We start from the raw sequence: 23,189 nt of genomic DNA, 5'->3' as shown, positions 1-23,189 counted from the left end.
AAAAATGTGAGTAACTAAAGCATTTTTAACACAATCCCTTCATTTCAGTTGCTCAAAACTAATTAGACAAATTAAATAACTGAAAATAAAATGTTCATTTCTGATACTTGGTTGAAAACCCTTTACTGACAATGACAGCCTGAAGTCTTGAACTCGTGAATATCACTAGATGCTGGGTTTCCTCTTTAATACTCTGCCAGGCATTTACTGCAGCAGCTTTCAGTTGCTGTTTGTTTGTGGGCCCTTATCTGTCTGAGGTTTAGTCTTTAACGAGTGAATGCATGCTCAGTTGGGTTAAGATCAGGTGACTAACTTGGCCATTCAAGAATTTTCCTGACTCTAAATGTTCAGAAGACTAAGAGATGGTTGTTAACTTCAGGAAGAGCTCAATGGCCCACACCCCACTGCACATCAACGGGTCAACAGTATGAAGTTCCTGGGTGTGCACATATCAGATGACCTCTCCTGGAACCTGAACACCACCACCATCATGCAGAAAGCCCAACAACGACTTCACTTTCTTAGGAAACTGAAGAAGGCCAGTCTCCCTCTTCCCATCCTCCCATCATTTTACCAGGGAACCATTGAGAGCGTCCTCTGCTGCTACATCACTATCTGGTACGGGGACTGCACTTTTGCTGAAAAGAAGCCTCTGTAGCGGATAGTGACGACAGCAGAGAGGATCATTGGAGGCCCTCTCCCAACTCTACGACAAACACATCATCCGACGTGCAAACAGCATATTGAAGGACACTTTCCGCCCCTCACATTGGAAAGTGAGGGGTGACAGACAGTTTTCCATCTGACAGACGGTTTCGCAGCATTAAAACCGTAACGGCCCGACACTGCAAGAGCTTCTTCCCCCAAGCAGTCAGAGCCCTCAACTCACTACCACCAAAGGACTGAAAAACACTTTTACAAAGACCTTACAATACACTACTCACCAAAAGACTCAAAAACAACACAAACTTCCACAAATGCACTACAAACTCGACCTAGGAACAATATGCTTATTTTTCATACTCAGTCACATAGTTACTGAACACATTTGCACATTTTGCATCTTGCACATGTCTTCGTCTTATCTACAATATCCTGACCATAACTTGAACCTGGTATACAATAACTACTGCACAATCATCTTATTTTACTGTAATTGCACATGACCACTTCATATTGTCTCTGTCCTCTCTTTGTTTATTGTACATAGATATAGTTAGTAGTAGTACATTTTTATTCCTTAATTTTACCCAAATTTAACGAGTTAATATTTATTTGTCATTTCTAGTTTTATATCTCTTGGAGATATATTTTTTATATTCTTATAAATGGCCCATGGGGGGCTTGGGGTGAAATGGCATTTGACAATAAAGACCTTGAATCTTGAACTGAATCAAGAATATTCCACTTCTTTGTTTTTATAAACTCCTGAGTTCCTTTGGCTTTATGTTTTTGTTTATCATCAATTTGTATTATGAAAACTGTCAATATAATGAAAAGGAAAGGTATTACAGCCTAGATTTAAAATGATGTAATGAAATGCGTGGTTCCAAGAAAACAACTTACCCAGTTACAAAAATTAACCCTGCCTCACAGTTGGTACAAGTAGTCGGACAGTTGGCGTTACACTTCACCTAGCAGATATGAGCTGAGCTTTTACTGTATGAAGTTTAAACAAACTATTTATTAGCCTGCTAGAGATGTCTGTTGAAAAGGGATTTGTCAATGTTGTGTTTACAACTTTACAACGTGGTTAAAAGGTGAAAAAGTCAATTTCACTTTTATTTTTAAAAATTATTCTTATTTTTCAAATTGGAGTCATTTGAAAAGACTAAAGTGTGTGCAGGGCAAAATTAGCATTTGCTCAGTGATTGGTCTTTTAAACTGTTGGGTGAGTCATGCTGACTAAATAACACTAAAAAAAAACCAAGGTGCGTTGACTGAAGATTTTCTAGTTCTCTCAGACAGTGAATTATGTTGAATGTTCTTGAATTTTGTAATTAAATCTCTTTCTGAGTAGTGTGCATCACTGCATCACAGCTTATTTAAAGCTGTACTTTCATCATTAGTATTTTCCCCCCAAACATGTGACATGAAACAGAACAGATTTCTTATTGCTAAGCTAAGCTACATCAACCATTGATCTCCGCCACTGTGGGTCTACAGTACATACTGACTATTGAATTTAAAAATTAATAATAATAGAGGATATAAGAGCTGCATACACTATATGTAGGCTGATCATCGTATTATTAAATGGAGGAATGAGAGGGAACTGGGGAACGTCAGCCAGAGTGGCAAAGCTCAACTGTTGCTAACGCAGCAAAATTTCTAAAAGTGCAGGCCCAACATTTTCTCTGCTATGCTCTAATCTCACCACAATTACAGTAAGCTGAAGGTTGAAAATGGGTCACAAACTTCCTTTGTCTGTTTTGCTTTTGATGCCATATGGTGATTTAGCCATGTAATAACCGTTTTTACATTTGCTGCTTTTAAGTGGCAGGTGTGGCGTTCCCAGGAGGAAAATATTCAAGTAACATAGAAAGTGTGTTTGTTTCATGTTTGCAGAGGCATCAATAGATGTTTGTTTGGGATAATTAAAAGATGGAGTGTATGTATAAGCAGAGATGGTTACAATTACACAGACCAAGGACTCCAATTTATTTAGCAGAAGCAAGCTGTTGGGAAAGGAAAGCAAGTATGTGTAATTATTACAGAACTAATAAATGCCAGCTTTGACATCCGCAGTGACATGACTACTGATGTCAATGTGGTTCTCAATTGAGAAATGGTTAGTTTCACTTCTGCAAATGTTTTTTATTTTCTTCATTTCATGTTATTTATGTTTTAATTCATGTCCATCCATCCATTCGCTTCCGCTTATCCTTTTCAGGGTCGCGGGGGGCGCTGGAGCCTATCCCAGCTGTCATAGGGCGAAAGGCGGGGTACACCCTGGACAGGTCACCAGTCTGTCACAGGGCTAACACATAGGGACAGACAACCAGTCACACTCACTCGCACACCTAGTGGCAATTTGGATTATCCAATTAACCTATCCCCACAAGCTGCATGTCTTTGGACGGTGGGAGGAAGCCGGAGTACCCGGAGAGAACCCACACAAATACTGGGAGAACATGCAAACTCCACACAGAAAGACCACAGCCTGATGGTGGAATTGAACTCAGGACCTTCTTGTTGTGCGGCAACAGTGCTAACCACTGTGCCACCGTGCTGCCTGTTTTAATGTGAACTAATTAATGTGAATTAATGTGAACCTGATAATGAAATAGAAAGTATAGGAAGTGATGGCAGTATAAACAGCAGGTTAACAGCCCAGTGCTGGTACCATGCTGCAGAACTGCAAATATTAGCCAACTGAAACCCCCCTGTTTTTATAATCAGTTGAAGAAACCGCCACATATTTTCTGATTTCACCTTTTTTCCTGTGCGAAAGATACTGCTTTTCTTTTGCTTGATATGATCGTTGACACATTTGGGTTTTGCAAAAAACAAAACAAGACAGTTTTCATATTTTCCTTTCAGTTTTATCCAGTGAAAATGATTGACTCGTTAAAAAGTAAATAAAATAGTTTTGCAATGATAATAATTTTTAGTTTCTATTTATCCCCCAATTGCATTCATTGTAAATGTAAAATAAAAAGGAGACACAATCTCGGCATACCTCAGCAAATTCACCAAATTCTGCATGAGGACTTCAAACCTGATACGGTGCAGATTTCTCAAAAAGTGCAAGCGTGATGTGTTGTTGATGTTAACAGACGTACAGTATAGTGTGTTTTGTGGGTTTAGAGCTGAGAAATGAGAGAGAAAAGGACAGAGGAAGGATGTCTTTCCTGACTCTGTATCCTGTGTTCTGCTGACAGAGGCTGGTTTTTAGGAGATGAGCCCCACGGAAGCCAGATTACTGTCTCGCTGAGAGTGTTTTCCCATTTGGTCACCAACCGCTGGAATGGTCTTTTTCTGAACCTCTTATTAAACACTTTGATGTTATCAGATATTTGCCTTTATTTGCAGATCATCTGGAAAGAATATGCATGTGACAACATGCTGTATTCAGACGGATGTTGGCAGTGTCTATTATTATGTATGGTTAGTTGTTTTGTGTTTTTTCTTCTTGCATATCAGTACAAGAATCATGTTTTCCTGCCATGACGTGTCTTTCCAATTCAGAACCACTGTTCAGTGATAAAAGATATGGTTCCTTGTTCTTCTAAATGTTACTCATTGTCAGTTGAGGTCAGCGGCACACCCAGTGCTACTAGCACTTGCACACAGAAGTACATGTTTGATGCTACTGTCTGTACTTAAAAACTACATTTTTTTAAGAAACTCGTGGCAAAAAAAAGAAAAAAAACAAATACAGATGGCAAAAGTCAGCACTGGCACATTCGAGCCTTTATTTCACGATAGAATGCTGACAGAGAAAGTCTAATGGGAAGTGTCCTTCCCTTAGTTTATGACAGGAAGGCCACAATCCAAACATCAAGCATTTTAGGGCGTGAATCCTGGAACTGCCTGCCACCACAGCCAGAACCAAAGATAGCCACTTATCTCCAAGCCATAATTGAGGTAGATTTTTTTGTCTATGTCCCTCTTTGTTCTTTAACCCTCAAGTGTCTTTAGCAGCTAGTTCTTAAAGAACAACACACAGCAGTGGGGCAAATGGCAGTGCAGGAAGCACCATCATGGTATTCTGATAAATACGATGACAGCATTCTACTGGTAGTAGAGTGACTGTGTAGTATGCTGTTCCACAAGTGTTTCCACACAGTTTCAGCCCCCCCTCAAAAAACAGGAAGTCTTTCTAGTCAGGAGATTTGCCAAGCACCTTAACTACCCTCTGGTTTCCTGGGAAAGCAGGGAGGAAACTGTGGAACCTCATAAAAGTGGTGACTTCAGCACATATTTGTGCCTCTCCATTAGGCCACGACCACACTGCCCCTAGAATACCCCAGCTTTGTTTGCAGATACAGGGAAAGAACCAGCACAAGCCAGACCCCAAGTTAAAGATCAGTGTTACTCCCTGAGAGCAACAAAAGCAAAAACTTGTCAGCCCTTCACCTCCCAGCACTTTACAAACGTTCTCTCTGCTCTGTTAATAATAATTGCCCTGATCGTGACTAATCAACTTTTCAAACTTTTATTGCAGTTTAATTATTGCTTGGCCTACATTTAAAGATTACTTTCAGCATTCTTCACTGAGAACGAATCTATTTTGCCTTAAAAAAAATTATACAAACTGCACTCCCTCCACTTGAAGAACAAAGTTCTGCAGACTCAGCAAAAGTCTCCCCGATCACATGACAGATTGGGTGCAACAGTTCAAACCTCACTGTGCGTTGTGCAAGACTTTATTTATTTTTAAAGGTATATTTAACAAAGAAAACAGATACTCGAAAACTACTTGAATTCATGTGTATGCATTACACATTGCTTTCCAAACTCTACAACTGCAGAGTAAACAACGTTCCTTCCACCTAAACCCAAAAACAGTGACGGAGTGAAACAAGAGGACAAAACTAACACTGCCGTTATCTGTTCAGCGTTGCCATCTTGTGGACAAAGAGCTCTACTTCAGCACACCAACCTTTTTTCAGCAGTGGGACTGAATGAAAATTCATTTTCATATTTAGTGTTGTCATTCCATTTTCCAATCTTAGACGATGACCTAAATGTACCGTGGATGCATCATGCCAATGTATTACAACAGTCAAGAACTGAGTCTTTAAATATTTGTTCTGCTTTGCTGCTGACTTGTTTTGTTTGCATGGTTGCGTAGTCCTGGAAACACGAACATGAACAAATGGTCTTAAAAAAAATGTCTCAAAAGAAGAAATCTGAAAATAAACAGAAAAAAGAATAAATATAATTTCTAAATGTGTGTATCTGCTTTAAACCCAGCGCTTAGGATCATTTACACCTTCCCATAGTTTTAAAAACCATTTTTATATTTATATTTTTATATTTTTGTTGTATATTAGGCTAAAGATGAAATACGTGATTCTTAATAAATCCATATATTTTCAATTAGATCAAACTGTGATTAAATTGTTTGTTAAAAATATCCAAATATCCACTGAGTGTAGCCCTTGTTCGTCCAAATAAATTTAATAGGGTCTCCAATTTGCACTTTTATCATTTCAATGTATATTTTTCATTTGTTATATTTTGGTGGCATTTAGCAGGAAGTTGTAATACTTAGAAACACAATCTTTCTCTGTTATTGTAGTAAATCATGGCTTTCTTTACCAACACACTAGCTCATTACTAATCAAACAAATGAATGTAATGTAAACAATAACCGCTTTCTATAGATTATGAAAGGAGACGATTTATTACTTACTTTTATAGTAGTTATTATGTTTTTGTGGGTGCTTTCCTTGCATTGTGAAGAATAAAGATTGAGGCTGTGTGAGTAAGATGTTTATATGCAGACAAACACTGTAAACTCTGCTTTGGGAGTTTCCGAGCACTGAATTGATTTTTGCTGCACCTGAAATCCAAATTATTGACTGTGACAACAACAAAAACACAGTCCTTTAGCAGATGGATAATCATTAACAAGGTGGTAGCTTAAAGGACTAAAGGAGGACAGGCACGGTATCATTTGTGCTGTCAAAGGTTTATGATGAGGCTTGAAATCGCTCTCCAGTTGGCTCTCGCTGGCCTCTGTCTAGCTCTGGCACTTCTTGGGGAAGGCATGTATGTATATTTCCTGCTTCACTTACACAACATTAAGGATGTTTGTTTAATCATTTACTATTATTGTTTAGAGAGTTTATTGTGTCTAATTTGTGTATTTTAGGGCTAATCCTGATCCGCCAGCTGTGGACTGTGCATGGAGTCGTTGGTCAGGGTGGAGTTCTTGTGATCCTTGCACAAAAACCAGAGTGAGTCAATTAGGATTTTGATCAGTGTCAGAGACTGTGAACTTAATAGTGCCCAAGCTAGAATGCTTTTAACTTTTTAAGTCTATAATAATAAATAATCAGACTAAACAGGTTGAAGTAGTGGTCTACTATCTATGCACAGTGCCGCTCACAGCCAATCTTCTTTTGCAGTGCTGCTCTCTGTCTTTATCTTTAATGTGACACTATGTATTATCCTCAGAGGCGTTCTCGAAGTACAGAAGCATTTGGCCAGTTTGGAGGTAGAGCCTGCCAGGAATCGATAGGAGACAGGGAGTTCTGTGTACCTGATGGTCAATGCGAGCTACCGCCTCCCCGTGCGTGCTCAGACTCAGAGTTCCAGTGCGAGTCAGGTACCACAGTATTAGTACCTCAGTCTTTATCGCTTTGTTTTTGGGGAGTAGTATCATGCAATTCTCTGTCTCTACACAGGGTCTTGCATTAAAAAAAGATTAATGTGCAACGGAGACTATGACTGTGAAGATGGATCAGATGAAGACTGTGAGACAGAGCGTAAACCCTGTGGCTCGGCAGTCCTTGACAGCAATGAGCAAGGCAGGACAGCAGGATATGGGTAAGTTATTAAAGAGCTCAATCAGTGGGAAATAAAGAGTCACTATAAATTAGCATGACAGTAAAATGAATACTTGGTAGAAAGAGTAAATCATTTACATTGGGGAGACACATAAACATCTATTGGTGACAATGTTTACAGAAAACCAGCTTCCTAGCAGAGTTGGTGTTTTAAATGTGAGCTGCTTTTAAGCAAAAAATCCACAGATTTTTTTCTTAATATTTTTAACAATAGCTGGTCTGTTATGAAATTTTTCACCAAAAGACTGATGAACACGTTAATTTCACTGATAGGTGTCATAAATGAGGCAGGATGTTTCCTACAACCTACAAAAAGATATCGGCTTATAAAAATGCAGAATCTTCAGGCAAGGGATGGACTTTTTTGTACTGGGAGCTTGCTGTGCGTACTTAATTTGGTGCCACTAACCAACCATGCTTGGCCAGGCTTTAACTTTATCCTATTAAACAGACAATTAATCTTTTTTATGGCTTTTTATATTTAACTAAAATCATAAAGGATGACCAGCTCACATAAGAGGAAATCTTTGTCTGGATGGAAGTACTGGCTATTTTACCCAGAGTCTAAGCCATTTAACCTGGATCTTCTGACTTTAACGTCCTGTTTAATGGATGGATAGAGTGCACGAGTGGTATCAGTCTTTTCACCTGACTCTTACAAAGAAGGAGAATGAGGATGCCTTCTATAATATTAAAACTCTTGAACTGGGGTAACACTGTAAAAGTCTTAAAGTGGCCTCTATGTTCATCCACCAGAATCAACATCTTGGGTACAGATCCTCGAATGAACCCGTTCAACAATGATTACTTCAACGGGAGATGTGATCGAGTGAGGAATCCAAACACTGGGACGTTTGACAGGCTGCCCTGGAACGTCGGCGTGCTTAACTATCAGGTTAACCATGGCAACAAAAAGAATTTCAGTATTATAAACTGATCGTGAACACATGTAAAGGATTTTGTTTTGCCACCCAATACTGATATATGTATTCTGTTGTTTCAGACGTTAGTGGAGGAAACAGCTTCGAAAGCACTCTTTGAAGACACTCATAGCCTTCTGCGTGAAATCCTCACTGAGATGAGTGTCAACATTGATGCTGGTCTTTCTTTCAAATTCACCCCAACTGAGGAGTCTTTGTCGAATATTTCTCTAAATGTTGGACTATCGAGTCAGTATGAGAGGAAAGAAATGATTAAAACGGTCACCGAAAACACCAAAATTAAGGTAAATATCCTCTAATAATTTCACAGAATCTAATGTACAACCCAGAATAATCAATATTCTATGGACAAGCTGCATCTCTTTTTTTTTTTGACCCCACAAACTTAGAACAACAACTTTATGCGGGTGAAGGGCAAAGTTCAACTGAGCACCTACAGGATGCGCTCCCGTGAGCTCAAAGTAGCAGATGAATTCCTGGTGCATGTCAAATCTTTACCTTTGCAATATGAGAAGGGAATTTATTTTGCCTTCCTGGAGGACTATGGAACCCATTACACAAAAAATGGGAAAACCGGCGGTGAATACGAATTGATCTATGTCCTCGACCATGACACCATTAAGCAAAGAAGTATGTCTATTTGAAATCATTCTTTTCTGCTATGAAGCTTCTTCAGCCTTATGGTGTGTTGATTAAATACAAGTGATAAGCACTAATTATCTATACTTTATTGTTCTTGCAGATATGACGCAGAGAGAAGTTCAAGACTGCATCACATTAGGCATTGAAGGAGGCCTCAGTTCCACACTTACGACGGACAGTATAAGCGGACGCTATAAGCCTAAACATTGTGATAATAAATCAAAAATGGACGAAGGTTTGCATTCCCTGTTAAATGAACAAAGCTAGCATGCTTGATGATTCTGACTAAATTCCCAACCACTTTCCACAGTTTAAGTGTATTTTGGTGTTTTACTTCAAGGAATGCTGCATGCATGAAACTTAACTGTATTAAAACAGAAAAGTTCAAATCCAAAGTTAAAGTCTTAAACTGAATTTGGAGCGAGTCACTGCACTGATTATGAAAAGTCACTAAAGTTTCCTTTTCTGTTGCCACACAGGTAAGGCTGAAGGAAAAGCTATGGTGGATGAGGTGATGACATCAGTCAAGGGAGGTACCCTACTAAGTGCTGTTAGTATGAGGGCTAAACTAAATAGGGATGGAGTGATGGACCTTGCAACATATCAGGAATGGGCTCGGACCATCACAGAGGCCCCTGCATTGCTGCACAGTGAGGTACGAATAAAGGTCACAGCAAGGCGAGAGCAAGTTAAACTGAAATATACATACTGTATAAATGTATGTGTTTATGCGGGAGTTACGTTCTAACCCGCAGTGAAATCCGCGAAGTAGCCAACTTTATTTTTTACAATTGTTATAGATGTTTTAAGGCTGCAAAACCCCTCACTACACACTTTATACACTTTTCTCAGAAAGGCATTAACATTTTCACACTTTTCTCTCTTGTTTAAACTCTCTCAAAGTTCAAACCTTTGTAGAAAAATAAGTCCAGTATTATAGAATGAAACCAAAGGCACCCGCGGTCCAGCACTTCAGAGTCACACTGCTAGTGATCGAAGATTTATGTAAATTTGACAAGCTGAACGCATTCTGCACTGTACAGGAGACACGGCACGAGATTGACTGGCCCATGGTCTACAGCCAATCAGGATGCAGAACACAATGCGCTGTAAACAAAAACAAAACAAAACAAAAGTGTGCAAAATTGCACACAAAACAGCGAGGCGCCGAAGGTGAACCGCGTTATAGCGAGGGACCACTGTAATGCCTACATTCTGGGTATTTTACCAGAAAGGATACACAAATTATACAAATGCTTAAAGGTAGGCCTAGTGGAAAAAGGGGGTAACAAGTCAGGTTTTTACATGAAACAACAATAAATATGCAGTAAGTATATAGTATAAGGTAAAATAAAAGAATAATGGACTAATAAAATTCATCATGCACACCAACATAATGAATATTGAATTGATTTCATTAAAAGCTCCTTTGGCTGTAGTATAAAGTGTTACCAAAATCTCTTAAGGGATTGCTATTGCAGAAATTTGATCTAATGACTGTAATCAAACCAGACTTTTATATTATCTAGGGCTATCATCAGTGTCTTCACTAAACTGGTGACATTACCTAACTCAATGAATCAGCACAGCATTTATGCAGGTAGCTTCTACTACACATATGACATTTACTTTTCTTCTGGTGCACTCACATGGTTTAAACTTTCTCAACTGCGAATTGCTGTGAAACTTTACACATAAATGTCATCCTTAAAATGAACTGCCATACTCCCGACTCTACACTTTCACTTTAGGGAATCTTATGTAGACAACAATGTAGTGAGCTCATAGAATTGTTAAATGCCACTGAACAGTTGCAATGTGATAGATGAGTGTTTACTAAAAAACTTAACACAGACATGTGTTTTGTTATACCTCTGACCTATTGGATTACCACCTACCGGACAGGCACACTGCAGTATGTGTGACTGAGCAGTGCTCAGTGTGAGTTGATTATATGTACTACAGAGTCTCCACAGAGGACTGTACTGTCTCCATTTCTGTTCACCTTGTACACCTCAGACTCAAGATACAATTGCGGGGTCATGCCACCTACAGAAATACCCTGACAGTTCTCCAGTGGTTGGATATTATTAGCAGCTGGCGAGAGGAACAGTGCAGTGGGTGATTGTGCAGAGTGGTCTGGGAGGAATCGTTTTCTTCTGAATGTAAATAAGGCGAGAGAAATGGTAATTGACTTTAGATGCATCAGCAGCTACATCCTCCATGTCTATTCTGTTAGAGGATCAGAATCAGAATACCTTATTAATCCCTAAGGAAATTATGTGTTGATGTGGAGAAGGAGAACAAGTACCTCGGTGTCCACATCATCAACAGGTTCACATGGAAGACCAAGAAAGGGATGAAGAAGTTATATTTTATTTTTTTTAAAACTTAGATCCTTGAGTGTGTGCAGCCTTAATTGGAGCTTTTCTATCAGTCATAGTTTTGACTTTGCAAAGGCAAAGGCTCAAAGTTTAAAGGCTACTTTGTGTTCAACACTCACTGCTAAATATTAGCATGCTAACACAACAAATTACGATAAATATGAAATGAAAAAATATTAATATATTCTAACAAAACTCCTTCTAATATATGTTCTAATGTATTTTAACATATTGCATATATTTTGTTGTTTATGGCAGCCAGAGCCCATCCACATGTTAATTCCACTGGAAATCCCAGGCGCTAACTCCACGATATCAAACTTGAAGCGGGCTATTGCAGAGTATGTGGCAGAATATAACGTATGCAAGTGCAGGCCCTGTCAAAATGGAGGCACTCTTGCTCTGCTGGATGGAAAGTGTATCTGTCTGTGCTCGCAATTGTTTGAAGGCGCCGCTTGCCAGACTTACAAGCGTGATAGAACTAGTGTCCAAGGTAAGCCTAAACAGTTGTTTTCTCAATGCAACCCAACTTCAACAAAAGTTGGGATGCTAAGTAAATGCTAAATAAAAGCAGATTTTGATGATTTGCAGATTTCATAAACCCATATCTTAGTCACAGAATGTAGATAAGATTTAAAAAAGAAACCTGAGGCAGAAACTGGAACACAATATTGGATGCCTCAGCTCTTTACACAATCAGCACTGAAACATAGTTTTCTGCACCATCCACAAATGCAGATTAAAGCTCTTTTGTGCATAATAGATGCCATATGTGAATATGATCCAGAAACACTGCGGTCTTCTTTTGGCCAAAGATTACTTAAAATGGACTGAGACAAATCGGAAAAGTGTTCTGTGATCAGATTAATTGATATTTGAAATTCCTTATGGAAAACATGGATGCCACATCATCCTGTCCCAACTTTTTTGAGATTTGAGATTCAAAACAAGTTAATATTTTTCCATGAAATAGCAAAATTTCAGTTTAAACATTTTATATGTTTTCTATGTTCTATTGTGAATAAAATATGGGTTTATGAGATCTGCAAATAACTGGATTCTGGTTTATTTACATTTTACACAGCGTCCCACCTTTCTTTTTGGAATTGGGATCGTAAATCTTATCATTCTAACAAGGCCTCGCTCATGTTGCTTTAAGTAATTTTCCCTGCATTTGTTAATTTGAAAAATGTGTGCCAGGTACAAGGCCGGCTGTTGTTCATGAAGGTAACTGGTCTTGCTGGTCTGCCTGGTCCAACTGCAGTGGAGGGAAACGCACCAGGACACGTGGCTGTAACACAGATGGTGTCCCGGGAGCTGCGTGCAGTGGAGACAGAAACAGTGAAGAGTACTGCTAATAGCAAAAGAACTAAATTAGAGAGTTTCTTTCACAATCTTATTCTCTCTGATACATATATGGCACCATCAAAATCTTAAGGCATATTTTTGACATGTCAAGGTGTAAAAAACATGTTATCGGGATCTAAATTAAACATTTAGGTTCAAATGGTCTTTGTCTTTCTCTCTAACAGTGTGCATCTTTCAGCTTTGCTTCACTCAGATAGTGTTGGCTGAATTATATTAATGGGCTAATAGCTCATCCTTAAAGGCATGTGGCCACATTCCATCTGGCTGTACCGTGCAAATAAGAACCAGATGAGTAGAAGGCAACTGGGTGGAAAGAAAACTGACAACTGAGGACAAATAGAGACCGTCAGTGGACAGAGACGAGAGATTTGGAGGTGCTGGACATACAGCAAACATAAAGGATGACCATCCTTCTTTGTTTATATGTAATTAAAAGCCCCCAAAATATCTTTGAAATCTTAAAGGATCATAAGGCATTAGAATAGAATAGAATAGAATTCAACTTTATTGTCATTGCACATGTCACAGGTACAGGGCAACAAAATGCAGTTTGCATCCATCCAGAAGTGCTTTAGCTATGATATAGATATATTACAATATATATCTATATTATGAATGTGGAACTTGAAATAAATGTAATTCTTGTGTTTAATACTGTTTATGAGTGCTAATGAAAATTAAAAATACACCTTGTATGCTGCCATTCCTGGAGAATACATGATCCATTGTGGATTTTGGATCAAAACTTTACTCGTTTTACTTACATGCCTGCAACTCGGTATGCAGCATGTTCGATACGTACATGTTTGAGAGGAGAATGCTGCATCCCGGTTGAAATTTTCCTGAAAAAAGTACATAGCATGTGTAGTTTACAAATTGTGTGTAGTTTGGATTTACAAATTCCAAATCAGAGAAATAATGTCAATGAAATGTGTTTTGGTTTCCGTTTCCTGTCCAGGACATTTGAAAAGCATCAATCTTATTGCCAATAATATTACAAACACCTGTGCTTTTTATAATGTGAGAAGTCAGAAGTCCGGTGCTGTAATATACAGTGCCCAACCTCTTTTTCACTGTTTTCCTTCCTTTTGTGAAATACTGGCACTGGAGTGGGAGGTTTTTCCAATATTGTGCTGCAGAAGGCCTCATCTTTGACATACTGTGGCGAAGTATTTTGTATGTATTACATTTTCCAATATCAGATTTCTGGGAGTATCACTTGCTGTCATTGCTTAAAGAGTAAGTCCAAAAGATTGTGTGTTTGTGTGAGCGTGCATATGTGTACATTTCTGTGTGAGTAAATGGGTGTGTGTCTACTTGAAGGTTGTGTGTGGGGGAATGAATGCATACTTGAGAAATAACCATGGGGGGTGGTGGCCCCTGGCCTTTAGGATGTCAGCATAATGGAGTAAAACTTTGGGACCGTATTGAGCTCCAGGGAAACTCCATTCACTGCAGTCAGCAACCCAGCCTCAAGCCATTATCTTAGTGGAAAACGTTTTGTTCTTAACTCCGTCCTTAGCAGCACCATTTGCAGAAAATAATGAACTCCTCTTCATCAATAGACTGCCCAGTTCTCTCTTTCTTTTTTCTTTTCTTTTTAAGAAATATTAAACACATACTACATGCTGAATCACACGGGACCGTGTGAAAATTTGCACTCTAAGAACTCGTTTGGATAACTTAATAGTTTAAATTCTACAATGTTGTAGTCATTTTTTTGTAGAGGGACAATATTTATGCATATTTAAACTGCATACTGCATATTTTTATATACATCTGTATTTGATGTGCTATGAAGGAACTGTGATAAATACTAAATAATAATATGCTTTTCCTTTATCAAATAGTGTATGATAGTGGTCCTCAACCTTTTTTGCGCCACAAACCGGTTTATGTCTGACAATATTTTCACGGACCAGCCTTTAAGGTGTCGCGGATAAATACAGCAACCGGTCCGGTCCGTGCCCCGGGGGTTGGGGACCGCTGGTCTGTGAAGTATCTGGTTATGCACAATGGGGGAAAATAAGATTTGGCGTCACTTAAATAAAATACACTTCACTGTGATATAGTTATAACATGCAAGTTATTCTACTTGATAAAGATTCAACTTAAATCAGAAAGTTCTTCACTTTGCTTGTTTCTCCAAAGCTGCAGAACAAATGCTCAGTTTCCATTTCTGTGGCATTGTTTTTGAATCTCGCAAACATTTGCTTTCTGTGAGGAACAGGTAACAAAAAGCCCGAAGAATAGTGTGAAACTACCCCGCCTCACACTCTTAAATGACTAACACAGTTGGAGTCGCCCCCACCCCTCTTCCCTGGGTCACTAAATGCATTGAAATTTTAGAGGGCTGCTACGGCAGATTACTTCACACAGCTGTCCCAGCACCGTGGAAATGAAGTTATACCCCTTGTCAGCGATGTTTTGTGTTCCCTCTCTAACTCCTTGAGAACTTGCTCTTCAGCAGGACTGCAGGAGGGAACCGGGGGGAGGGAACCAAAAGATAATTCCTCTCCAGCTATCCACGAGAACCTGATCTGATTGGTTGAATAAATATTCCCTCTTTGCATCATAATTCAGAGAGGCTAGAAAACCCCTGACATTCAACGCCCTCTCCCAGTCCAATCCCTTCCCCCATTAACCCTGAATCATAAATCAACCCCCTCCTCCACCTTCCCAACCTCTCTAAAGCTCCGGGTACTCCCTTCCTCAGGCTCATCTCATAACCTCTTCTTGTTGTGGGTCACTGGGGTTTATTCACTTTACATTGCTGTTGCAGTAAGTTTGTTTACTTTTGATCACAGCTAAAGGGTTGCCCATATCTAAAGAAGCATTTAGAAACTTTAATGCTTGTAGCTTTTTGGGAATGAAATCAAACAATCATCCTCCCACAAAATATAAATCAATAAATTCAAGTCATTTCATTTGAGTTTTATTGTCACTTTTTGTGCAATTCACAAAAAATGAAACTATCCTTTTGCTACAATAGATTCTCCCAAATCTTTTGCTGCTTTGTGATCTATAGTTTAGGGTTATGCTACATTAATACTCAAACTGAACATGTTGATATTTTGCAGGTGCAAACTTTGATCTTACAGAGCTACAACAAATAGTTCTAGTTATTATTATCCTTTTTCAGATTAATCATTTACATGTGTTTAATGAGACTGAAGGGATGTCTAATGTCTAACCAAGTAAGATGCCTCACTCACTGTTTGAGAGTCTGCATGGGTTTCAAAATAAAAGGGAGAACAGTGGTAGTTTCTGCTGCTTTTGCTTACCTTTTCCTTTTTGTTTACCTCTGTTTATTCCAGCTTTGGCTTTCTTAAACATAACAACTTGTTGCCCTTGAAACTTCTTTTTCTTTCTTTACTTTCTTACTTTCTTTGTTTCGTCCCTTTTAACTTCATTTCTGTGGGTTCACCTCAGGCAAACTAGAGCATAATTGAATTAAAGCAGTTCTCCAAGACTGCGAGTATCCAAATAAGCTCAGCAGAAAAAAGTCAGGCTGGCGACTGAGCTGCTTTAGAAGTCCAGTGGCACTGTCACAGGAAATGACTTATTTTATTGCCACTGAGCTAAGAAACAGGTTGGGACATCAAAATAAACCACGGGATTGGGCCAAATACGTTGAATTCAAATAACATATTTCATAGTTTAGATGTTCTTTTTTTATTTTTAGCCAATAACATTTGAAGCATAAAAATAACAAAATGATAAGAAGTTGCATATGAACGACCGTGGACTGCCTGAATATTGTCTGCAAAGTAAACAATAAAAGTAATAAAAATGTGCCTGTCTGCTTTGACACGGCATATTCTAGAGGTCGAATGATTTGAGGTGGGCCAGAGGGGAGGATGGCCGAGCAACAGTTTGAGTTATGATGAGGCAATTTTAATGAGGTTGTGCTCCGTGCACGAAAAAAGCCCCTGTTGACTCTTTTCTGTTTCAGCACAGGGAATGAAACACTACTTTCCCATTTTTCTTTGGTACCAAAAGTTAATTGAAAACATTTCAGGGCAATGTATTGTCGGGGCCCCCATATGACTCTCATCCCTTCATTATCCCAAACAATAATAAAAAGGCATTACAATTATTAATGGTTGGATTGGAGGCCTGCTCTCTTAAAGTGCCAGTACCAGCCTTTTTCTTTTCATAACAAAGACCCAGAAAGGCCCCTTCTGCATAACTTTTTTTTAAACAGTTACGACCTTTCTAGGATTTATTATTTGGGTTATTCTGTTTACAGCTGTCAATTAACAGCTGATGTTTTCCACAGTGTAGTCAGTGTACAAAACTGAAGGAATTTATCCTCCTAGCCTCTGATAGAAGTTGGAGACAATGACTATATACTTCTATATACTTATTTATAAGTAAACCAAAACAGATGAAGAACTGTTAACAGAGCGTCAGCAGGAATTAGACTGAGCCATTAAGCTAAACTCTCTCACATAACTCCTCTCTCTTCTTCTGAGGTAGCTGCCTCTTCATGCTCCCCCCCCCCCCCCCCCCCCCCCCCACTCCCAAACACTAGGACAGAGTGAATGAAGTGCAACTCGTATTGTGCCAGAGCACCATTGTGTGTGTGTGTGTGTGTGTTGGGGGGGTGGGGGGGGTGGGGGGTTGTCTCTGCATAATAGAGGTGCCACTTGACTTTTCCTTCAACAATGGGCCCATCTCTTTTTATTTAAAAGCAAAATGGCTGCCATTATTGGTTTCAAAACACCAGAAGGACAGGACACTGGCTGTTTCGGTATACTGAGCTGACTGACTCATTGCATGAGTCACAGGCATGTAGACAGACAGCATGTGTCACTGCTATCACTGATTAAACATAGTTGTCACAAACAATTCAATGACTCTGGGCAACATCTTTGCAACACAGTACAGGATATGGATTTTTACAGGTTATTATGATACCACTGACCTTTTAATCTGGGTTAAGTTAGCTCTAGATTTTGCTGAGTGGTACTGACACTTAATATTGCAACTCAGGTATGGTTTAAATAGCAAAAAAATACCAGTGGTGTAAATGCAGACCAACGAATGAATGAAATGATTACTTGCGACATTGAAGAATGAAAACCATAAATTGTGTTATTTTATGTTATAAAATAAAACAGAATACTGTGAATAAACCACTTCAGCATTCTCCTCTGATGAATACACACAACGCCAAAACTATGCTTATATGAAAACAGAACTACTCCCAACATAGATGTTTACATCAGCGCTGTAACTTGCACTATTATATCAACCGATTCGCACTATAACCAGGGTTTGCCTCTTATCTGTATTTAATTTTATTCAATTTAATAACGGTACGGTACTCTGTTTTTGGTAACCATTGTCCTTGATGTAAATATGTAAAAATTGTGTATGTTTCTGATCTGTGTCTTGTGTACTGTTTGTTTGTACATGTGTCTTTCTTGCTGCTGTTACACCCAAATTTCCCCTTGTGGGACAATTTAAGGATTATTCTATTCTATATACTAGAGAAATACACACGGAAGTCCAAGGACAAAAATAGTTTTAAAAAATGCTATTTATTTAATGTGCATGTACATTCAAAGGTCTGTGTTCATAATGGGCACTTAATATCTTCATTCACCCAAACACAGACATGTTGTCTTATAATCAGTGTGCCTTTGTTAAGACTTTGGACAAACACACGGGGTGAAAATAAACAAACCGACTGAATACTTCTCCACAAATCCCAAGGAGGAGGGTTTTGGCCTTCTGCAGTCTGTTTGAGTTTGGAATTAACACTTTATACCTTAAGCAAACACCATGTTTTCAAGGTCATGAGATTCTTTACACAGATTCATTATCCGCCTTGGGATTTAAACACATTTTAGTGGTTTTAATCAACTTTTGGGGTTACTTTTTTAAGTGAAAGTGTTGTAGAGCTTTCACAGTCTTGCTTGTGAATAAAAACGACCTTGAGGCATTTTTGCTTTCTTTTTTTTGTTTTGGATTTTAATGAAGCACATTTCCTTCCTCTGTGGTGATAATGCAGTACAGGACTTTCTTTTAGATACAGTGCAAAATCTCATGTTCTCTCTCTATATATATAACACCCAAACAAATATTTAGACAAAATTATTATTATTATTTTTACAATATACTATACAATTTATGTATACCAACATACAAAAATAGCTTCCTTTAAAAGTATAAGATGTTTTTTTAAATGTGTAATTGAAATATAACTACTATCTGATCCACAACAGTGACTGACAAACGTCATAAGCCCTGTTGTTAAATACATTGTTGTAGACATGAAGTAGAAGGTTTTGGTTGAGTTATAAAATAGAATGTTCTGATTAGAAGAACACACATTTTTAGTTTGGTCTCTGTTTCTGGTGTCCAGTCCCACGGGTTAGGCTCCTGTCTGGTCTAACTGTCCCCGATAGTAGGCACCTTTTCCCACTCTTTTCAGATAATTTTGGCTAAAACCAGAATGGTAGTCAGAGTATTGAACACAGCAGTCTGAAAATGTGCGGTGTCACTTGAGTTTTCCACATATGGCTCATCCTCCAGATCCATATAATCATTCTCAGTGTCCTCCTCGGAGTCTGAGAAGCCGCTTCCCGCGTACCTGTCACTGGAGTCGGAGCAGAAAGTTTTCATGCTGACTTTGATGTACTCACATATGTTCCTTTCGGTGCCGTCGCACACACAGGTGTCCAGCTGCTGCGCTTTAGGTATGGAACGCATGTTGGCTATCACTTTGCGACACGCATCTGAGCACCTTTCTCCACCGAAAAGTTTGCGGCAGTGATATAAATAATCCCCCATGGCAGAGCTGCAGTGCGGGTCCATTTCACACTGCAGCCGGGCCTCGGTGCAGCCCATGGTGCTAGTCCGCGGCAGGCACGGCTCGATGGTCCGTTTGGTGTTTCTGCAGTTCGGGTCCTGGGCGCAGTCGCAGTCCTCCAGAGCCGGGCCGCTCCGGGTTAAATTGAGCTGAATCAAAGAGGACACGCAGTGACTGGGGCACTTTTTGCGTTCCCCGCTCAAAACAGACGCGCAGGCATAGATGTACTGATTGTAGGCGTATTGGCACTCTGGCTCTGCATGACACTTCAGGATGGCTTTCCAGCAGACCAGTCGGTGGCTGTGGTTGGGAGATCCGACACAGAGACCGAGGATTAGGATCAACACGCCGTATATAAAAACCGTTGTTCGCTCCATCAATGTGGCACGACTTCCCATTTCCTCCGAGAATGAATCTTAGAAAAGCGTTACTCCATCCTGTCGCATCAACAGTTCAGAGAGCTACTGCCTGATGATTTTAGATCACGTCACAAGTCGGTGACTTGAAGTTAGCGGTGCGCCACAAAGTAGGCACAACAAGCGCATCACGTTAAGATCCTAAAAGTTCCGAAATCCATAACAAAGTTCCACTTTCCCCCCCTTCCGTCCGTGCGGTTCCTCTCTAGTGGCCTCACTTTTGCATCTGTCGTCCACAAAAAAAAAAGTTTTGGTGAAGTTTACAAGGGAAAAAAAGAAAAGAAAAAAGAAAGACCCACAGTTTGTTTATTCCACATGCAACTGGGAACACTCGATCCTAAAGTCACTCTTTTCACTATTAATCCACATCCACTCCAGCTGCAACCGCTTTGAAATGCGGGTTGTGTAGTTGTGGGGTGACTAGGTTCCGCAGGGACCGCGTCCCATTGGTCCGATAAACTGTTTTGATTCGCTCGTCACACGCGGTCGTGACGCAGACCGCTGAAGACCGTAATTGATGTATGTGTAGAAATCTTTTACACGTTTGTCATCTCACTGTGATGAAATGAGTACTGTGCAATACTGCAAATTTTGGAATGATACAAAGTAAATACGTTCTGAGTTTTAAACTATAAAGGCAGCCTTCTTAGGGAAGATCAGCCTGTCGTGATTTAAATCTTCAACATTTTAATGATACTTTGTATAATAACAAATCAACACAACAAAAGCTAGTGCATATTTGGGGTACATTTTTTCATATCCCCCCCCCCCCCCCCCCCCCCCCACACACACACACAATTTAAGACAATTCAGTGGGCTACTTACTGAACTTAGACAATAGAAGCAAAGTATCGATACTGTCGCGCTAGTATCTCCCTGATACCAGCGTTGGTTATCGATACTATTGATGTTTGGATCCACCTCTAGTGAAAACTCTTATAAAGGTAAATATTTGCCCATTTGTGTTTTAGGACACCACACGTTGCAGTCATTATGGAAATTATGTTCTTTCTGTACCAATGTCTTGCTTTGCAGCTTTAAATTACCCTAGATTAAAATTAGAATTTAAAACATGCATAATAGACAGTCATTCAAAACTGCTCATCCCTGCGATGAGACTTGGGTACAATGAAGCAGAATGTCTTTGGAAAACATCGGAGTTCTGCAGCCTCCCTGCAGGCAGAAACAACAGCTGCTAAAACACATGCAGCGCTCCTGTCTTACACTTTCCATCATAAAACTAGCATGGAGTCCATATGATACACCATACCCAAGAGTTCTGTACTAACACATTCACACGCATTAGTAATAACATTACAGCTCAGAGATTTTAGAGCTATGGTTTCCACATATGAAGCTGGGAAAGTACCAGATGCCTCCACAGCAAAAAAAAAAAAGTAAAAGAAAAAAAATTAGATATGGCTCTTTTTGTGCAAGTGTAAGCAAGTAGCTGTGCAAAATCCAGTTCTTTACCATTTGGTAAAGGGTATTTCCTATTTCCTAACAATAACACTTAGCAAGGAAAAAGAGGGATTAAAAACTGCAGGCACATGCAATGTAAACAAACATTAAGCGTGCAGGCTCCACAAATAAGAAGAGAATAGATCTGTTGGGGGCCAGGAGAACAAAGTGTAGGGAAAGAAGCCACGTCTGACCTCGTCACTTCACCAAACGATGACCACAAAGATCTGGCAGCTCTCGATTCTTGGACCCCCGATTCCAATTAGAGAGATTAGAAAGGAGTCAAGACAAGTGCAGAGTAGTTTCTTAGCCAAACAACCCAAACACCCTCCTTCAGCCTCATCCAGCTGGCATTCCAGAGCAACAGGCTGGCTACAGACTCAATTTAGAGCAACATCAAAGTGGAGGTTAGAGAAAGCTCAAATGGTGAACTGCTCAAGGATTCCCATTAACTACAAAGACACTGACATCATCCAGGACTGCTTAGGCAAAACACGGCCCTTAGCAGAAATCGAAATGCTGCAGACCAACAATACTCTATTTGTTTGTTTGTTTGTTCCTTATGTTCAAAGTTCGGTTAGAATTCTCAGAAATACAAAGCTGCTACAAATGGTTTTTTGAGCGTGAATTAAAGAAAAAAGCCTGGTCACACTTGTGTTTCACTTCTTTAAAAGGAGTTCATAATGCACAGCAGAACCCAACTCCCATCCGTGTTGGATTACAGCCAGTTAGGAACAACAGCCAGATTCAGTGGAGCCAGCCGCTCTTATGATGGACGAGGCAAATGCTCTCCCCCCAAACTGTACCTCCTAAATTACTCCAATAGATCACTTACATTTTCTGCTTTTATACCAAAACTTCTCACGTTGCTCTGATGGAAATACAAGGCCAGCGTCTTGCATGGTCTTGTCCTACTTTTCATTCTGTTCATTTTTATTTCAAACGAGTATCCCCAGATCCTGGACATGCAGTAGTTCAGGGGGATTTGTAAGTAATAGTGTTTCCAGAACTGGAATGCGGTTCCCCAGAGTAGATTTGTAAATACACATGCAGAGACAGACATATTCCTCAGTTTGTCTCCACTGCTGTCAGAAGTCATTACACACAAGCTGAACTGCCAGAACAATTAACTGGACTTTGTATTCAAGTGCTTCCAAGTCCTGAGAGAGGCAGCAAAAGAAGTGGGGGGCAGAAAAGGAGTCAGTATTAAGAAGCTGCCAAATGTTTTGCTGTCGACATTTTTTCATTTTTGCTCTGCCTCTGGAAAGTTCTCAGATGTCTGTCTCAAATACGCTGGATTCAGAGGTTCTTACACAAAAGGCAGGAATTATACAGTTTTGTGAAAACAAGAAAACAGCTTAGTCTTGATGGTGGATAGTTTTACATGCATATGCAGTATAAGTGTCATCTCAAATTAGGGTGAAAACACAGCAAGTCATTTGGTTTTCCAGGTCTGCATCTGCAAGATTACACGAGAGGGATCACATCTCAGGGATCTCAGTAATTTTAGCTTTGCTAACAGAATGGCAGCAAGGTCGGCACACAATGAAAAAACCCCCAAAAAAACCAACGACTGTGGCATAGAATCAGAGATGTTATAAGAACTTTGGATCCAGTGCCATGAAAACGAT

The 23,189-nt window shown here is 39.5% G+C and overlaps 2 protein-coding genes across 2 annotated transcripts; one reads left to right on the top strand and one right to left on the bottom strand.

Moving 5' to 3' along the window:
• The first annotated feature begins 6,575 nt into the window (after positions 1–6,575).
• c9 (complement component 9) lies at positions 6,576–12,997 on the top strand. The gene is made up of 11 exons (XM_085280147.1): positions 6,576–6,723; positions 6,827–6,911; positions 7,132–7,282; positions 7,362–7,503; positions 8,280–8,418; positions 8,527–8,748; positions 8,854–9,094; positions 9,207–9,341; positions 9,586–9,761; positions 11,749–11,983; positions 12,691–12,997. Exons 1-11 carry the CDS (start codon positions 6,647–6,649, stop codon positions 12,846–12,848), a joined length of 1,761 nt encoding a protein of 586 aa, XP_085136273.1. The 5' UTR covers positions 6,576–6,646; the 3' UTR covers positions 12,849–12,997.
• A 5,814-nt stretch (positions 12,998–18,811) lies between these two features.
• Positions 18,812–20,555, bottom strand: gas1b (growth arrest-specific 1b). Its single transcript, XM_085280148.1, has one exon. It carries the CDS (start codon positions 20,077–20,079, stop codon positions 19,300–19,302), a length of 780 nt encoding a protein of 259 aa, XP_085136274.1. The 5' UTR covers positions 20,080–20,555; the 3' UTR covers positions 18,812–19,299.
• Positions 20,556–23,189: the final 2,634 nt, after the last annotated feature.

This window comes from Mchenga conophoros, linkage group LG7 (assembly GCF_057382185.1).
Source record: "Mchenga conophoros isolate Kocher_MC1m ecotype Shallow Benthic linkage group LG7, M_conophoros_male_GT1.1, whole genome shotgun sequence".
Taxonomy (NCBI): Eukaryota; Metazoa; Chordata; class Actinopteri; order Cichliformes; family Cichlidae; genus Mchenga; species Mchenga conophoros.
This window is presented reverse-complemented; position numbering and strand designations above follow the sequence as displayed.

Coding starts and splice junctions, on each gene's coding strand:
- c9 (XM_085280147.1), top strand. CDS start 6,647: ATGATGAGGCTTGAAATCGCTCTCCAGTTGGCTCTCGCTGGCCTCTGT. Junction 6,724..6,826: donor GCACTTCTTGGGGAAGGCAT/GTATGTATATTT, acceptor TGTGTATTTTAG/GGCTAATCCTGATCCGCCAG. Junction 7,504..8,279: donor GGCAGGACAGCAGGATATGG/GTAAGTTATTAA, acceptor TTCATCCACCAG/AATCAACATCTTGGGTACAG.
- gas1b (XM_085280148.1), bottom strand. CDS start 20,079: ATGGGAAGTCGTGCCACATTGATGGAGCGAACAACGGTTTTTATATAC.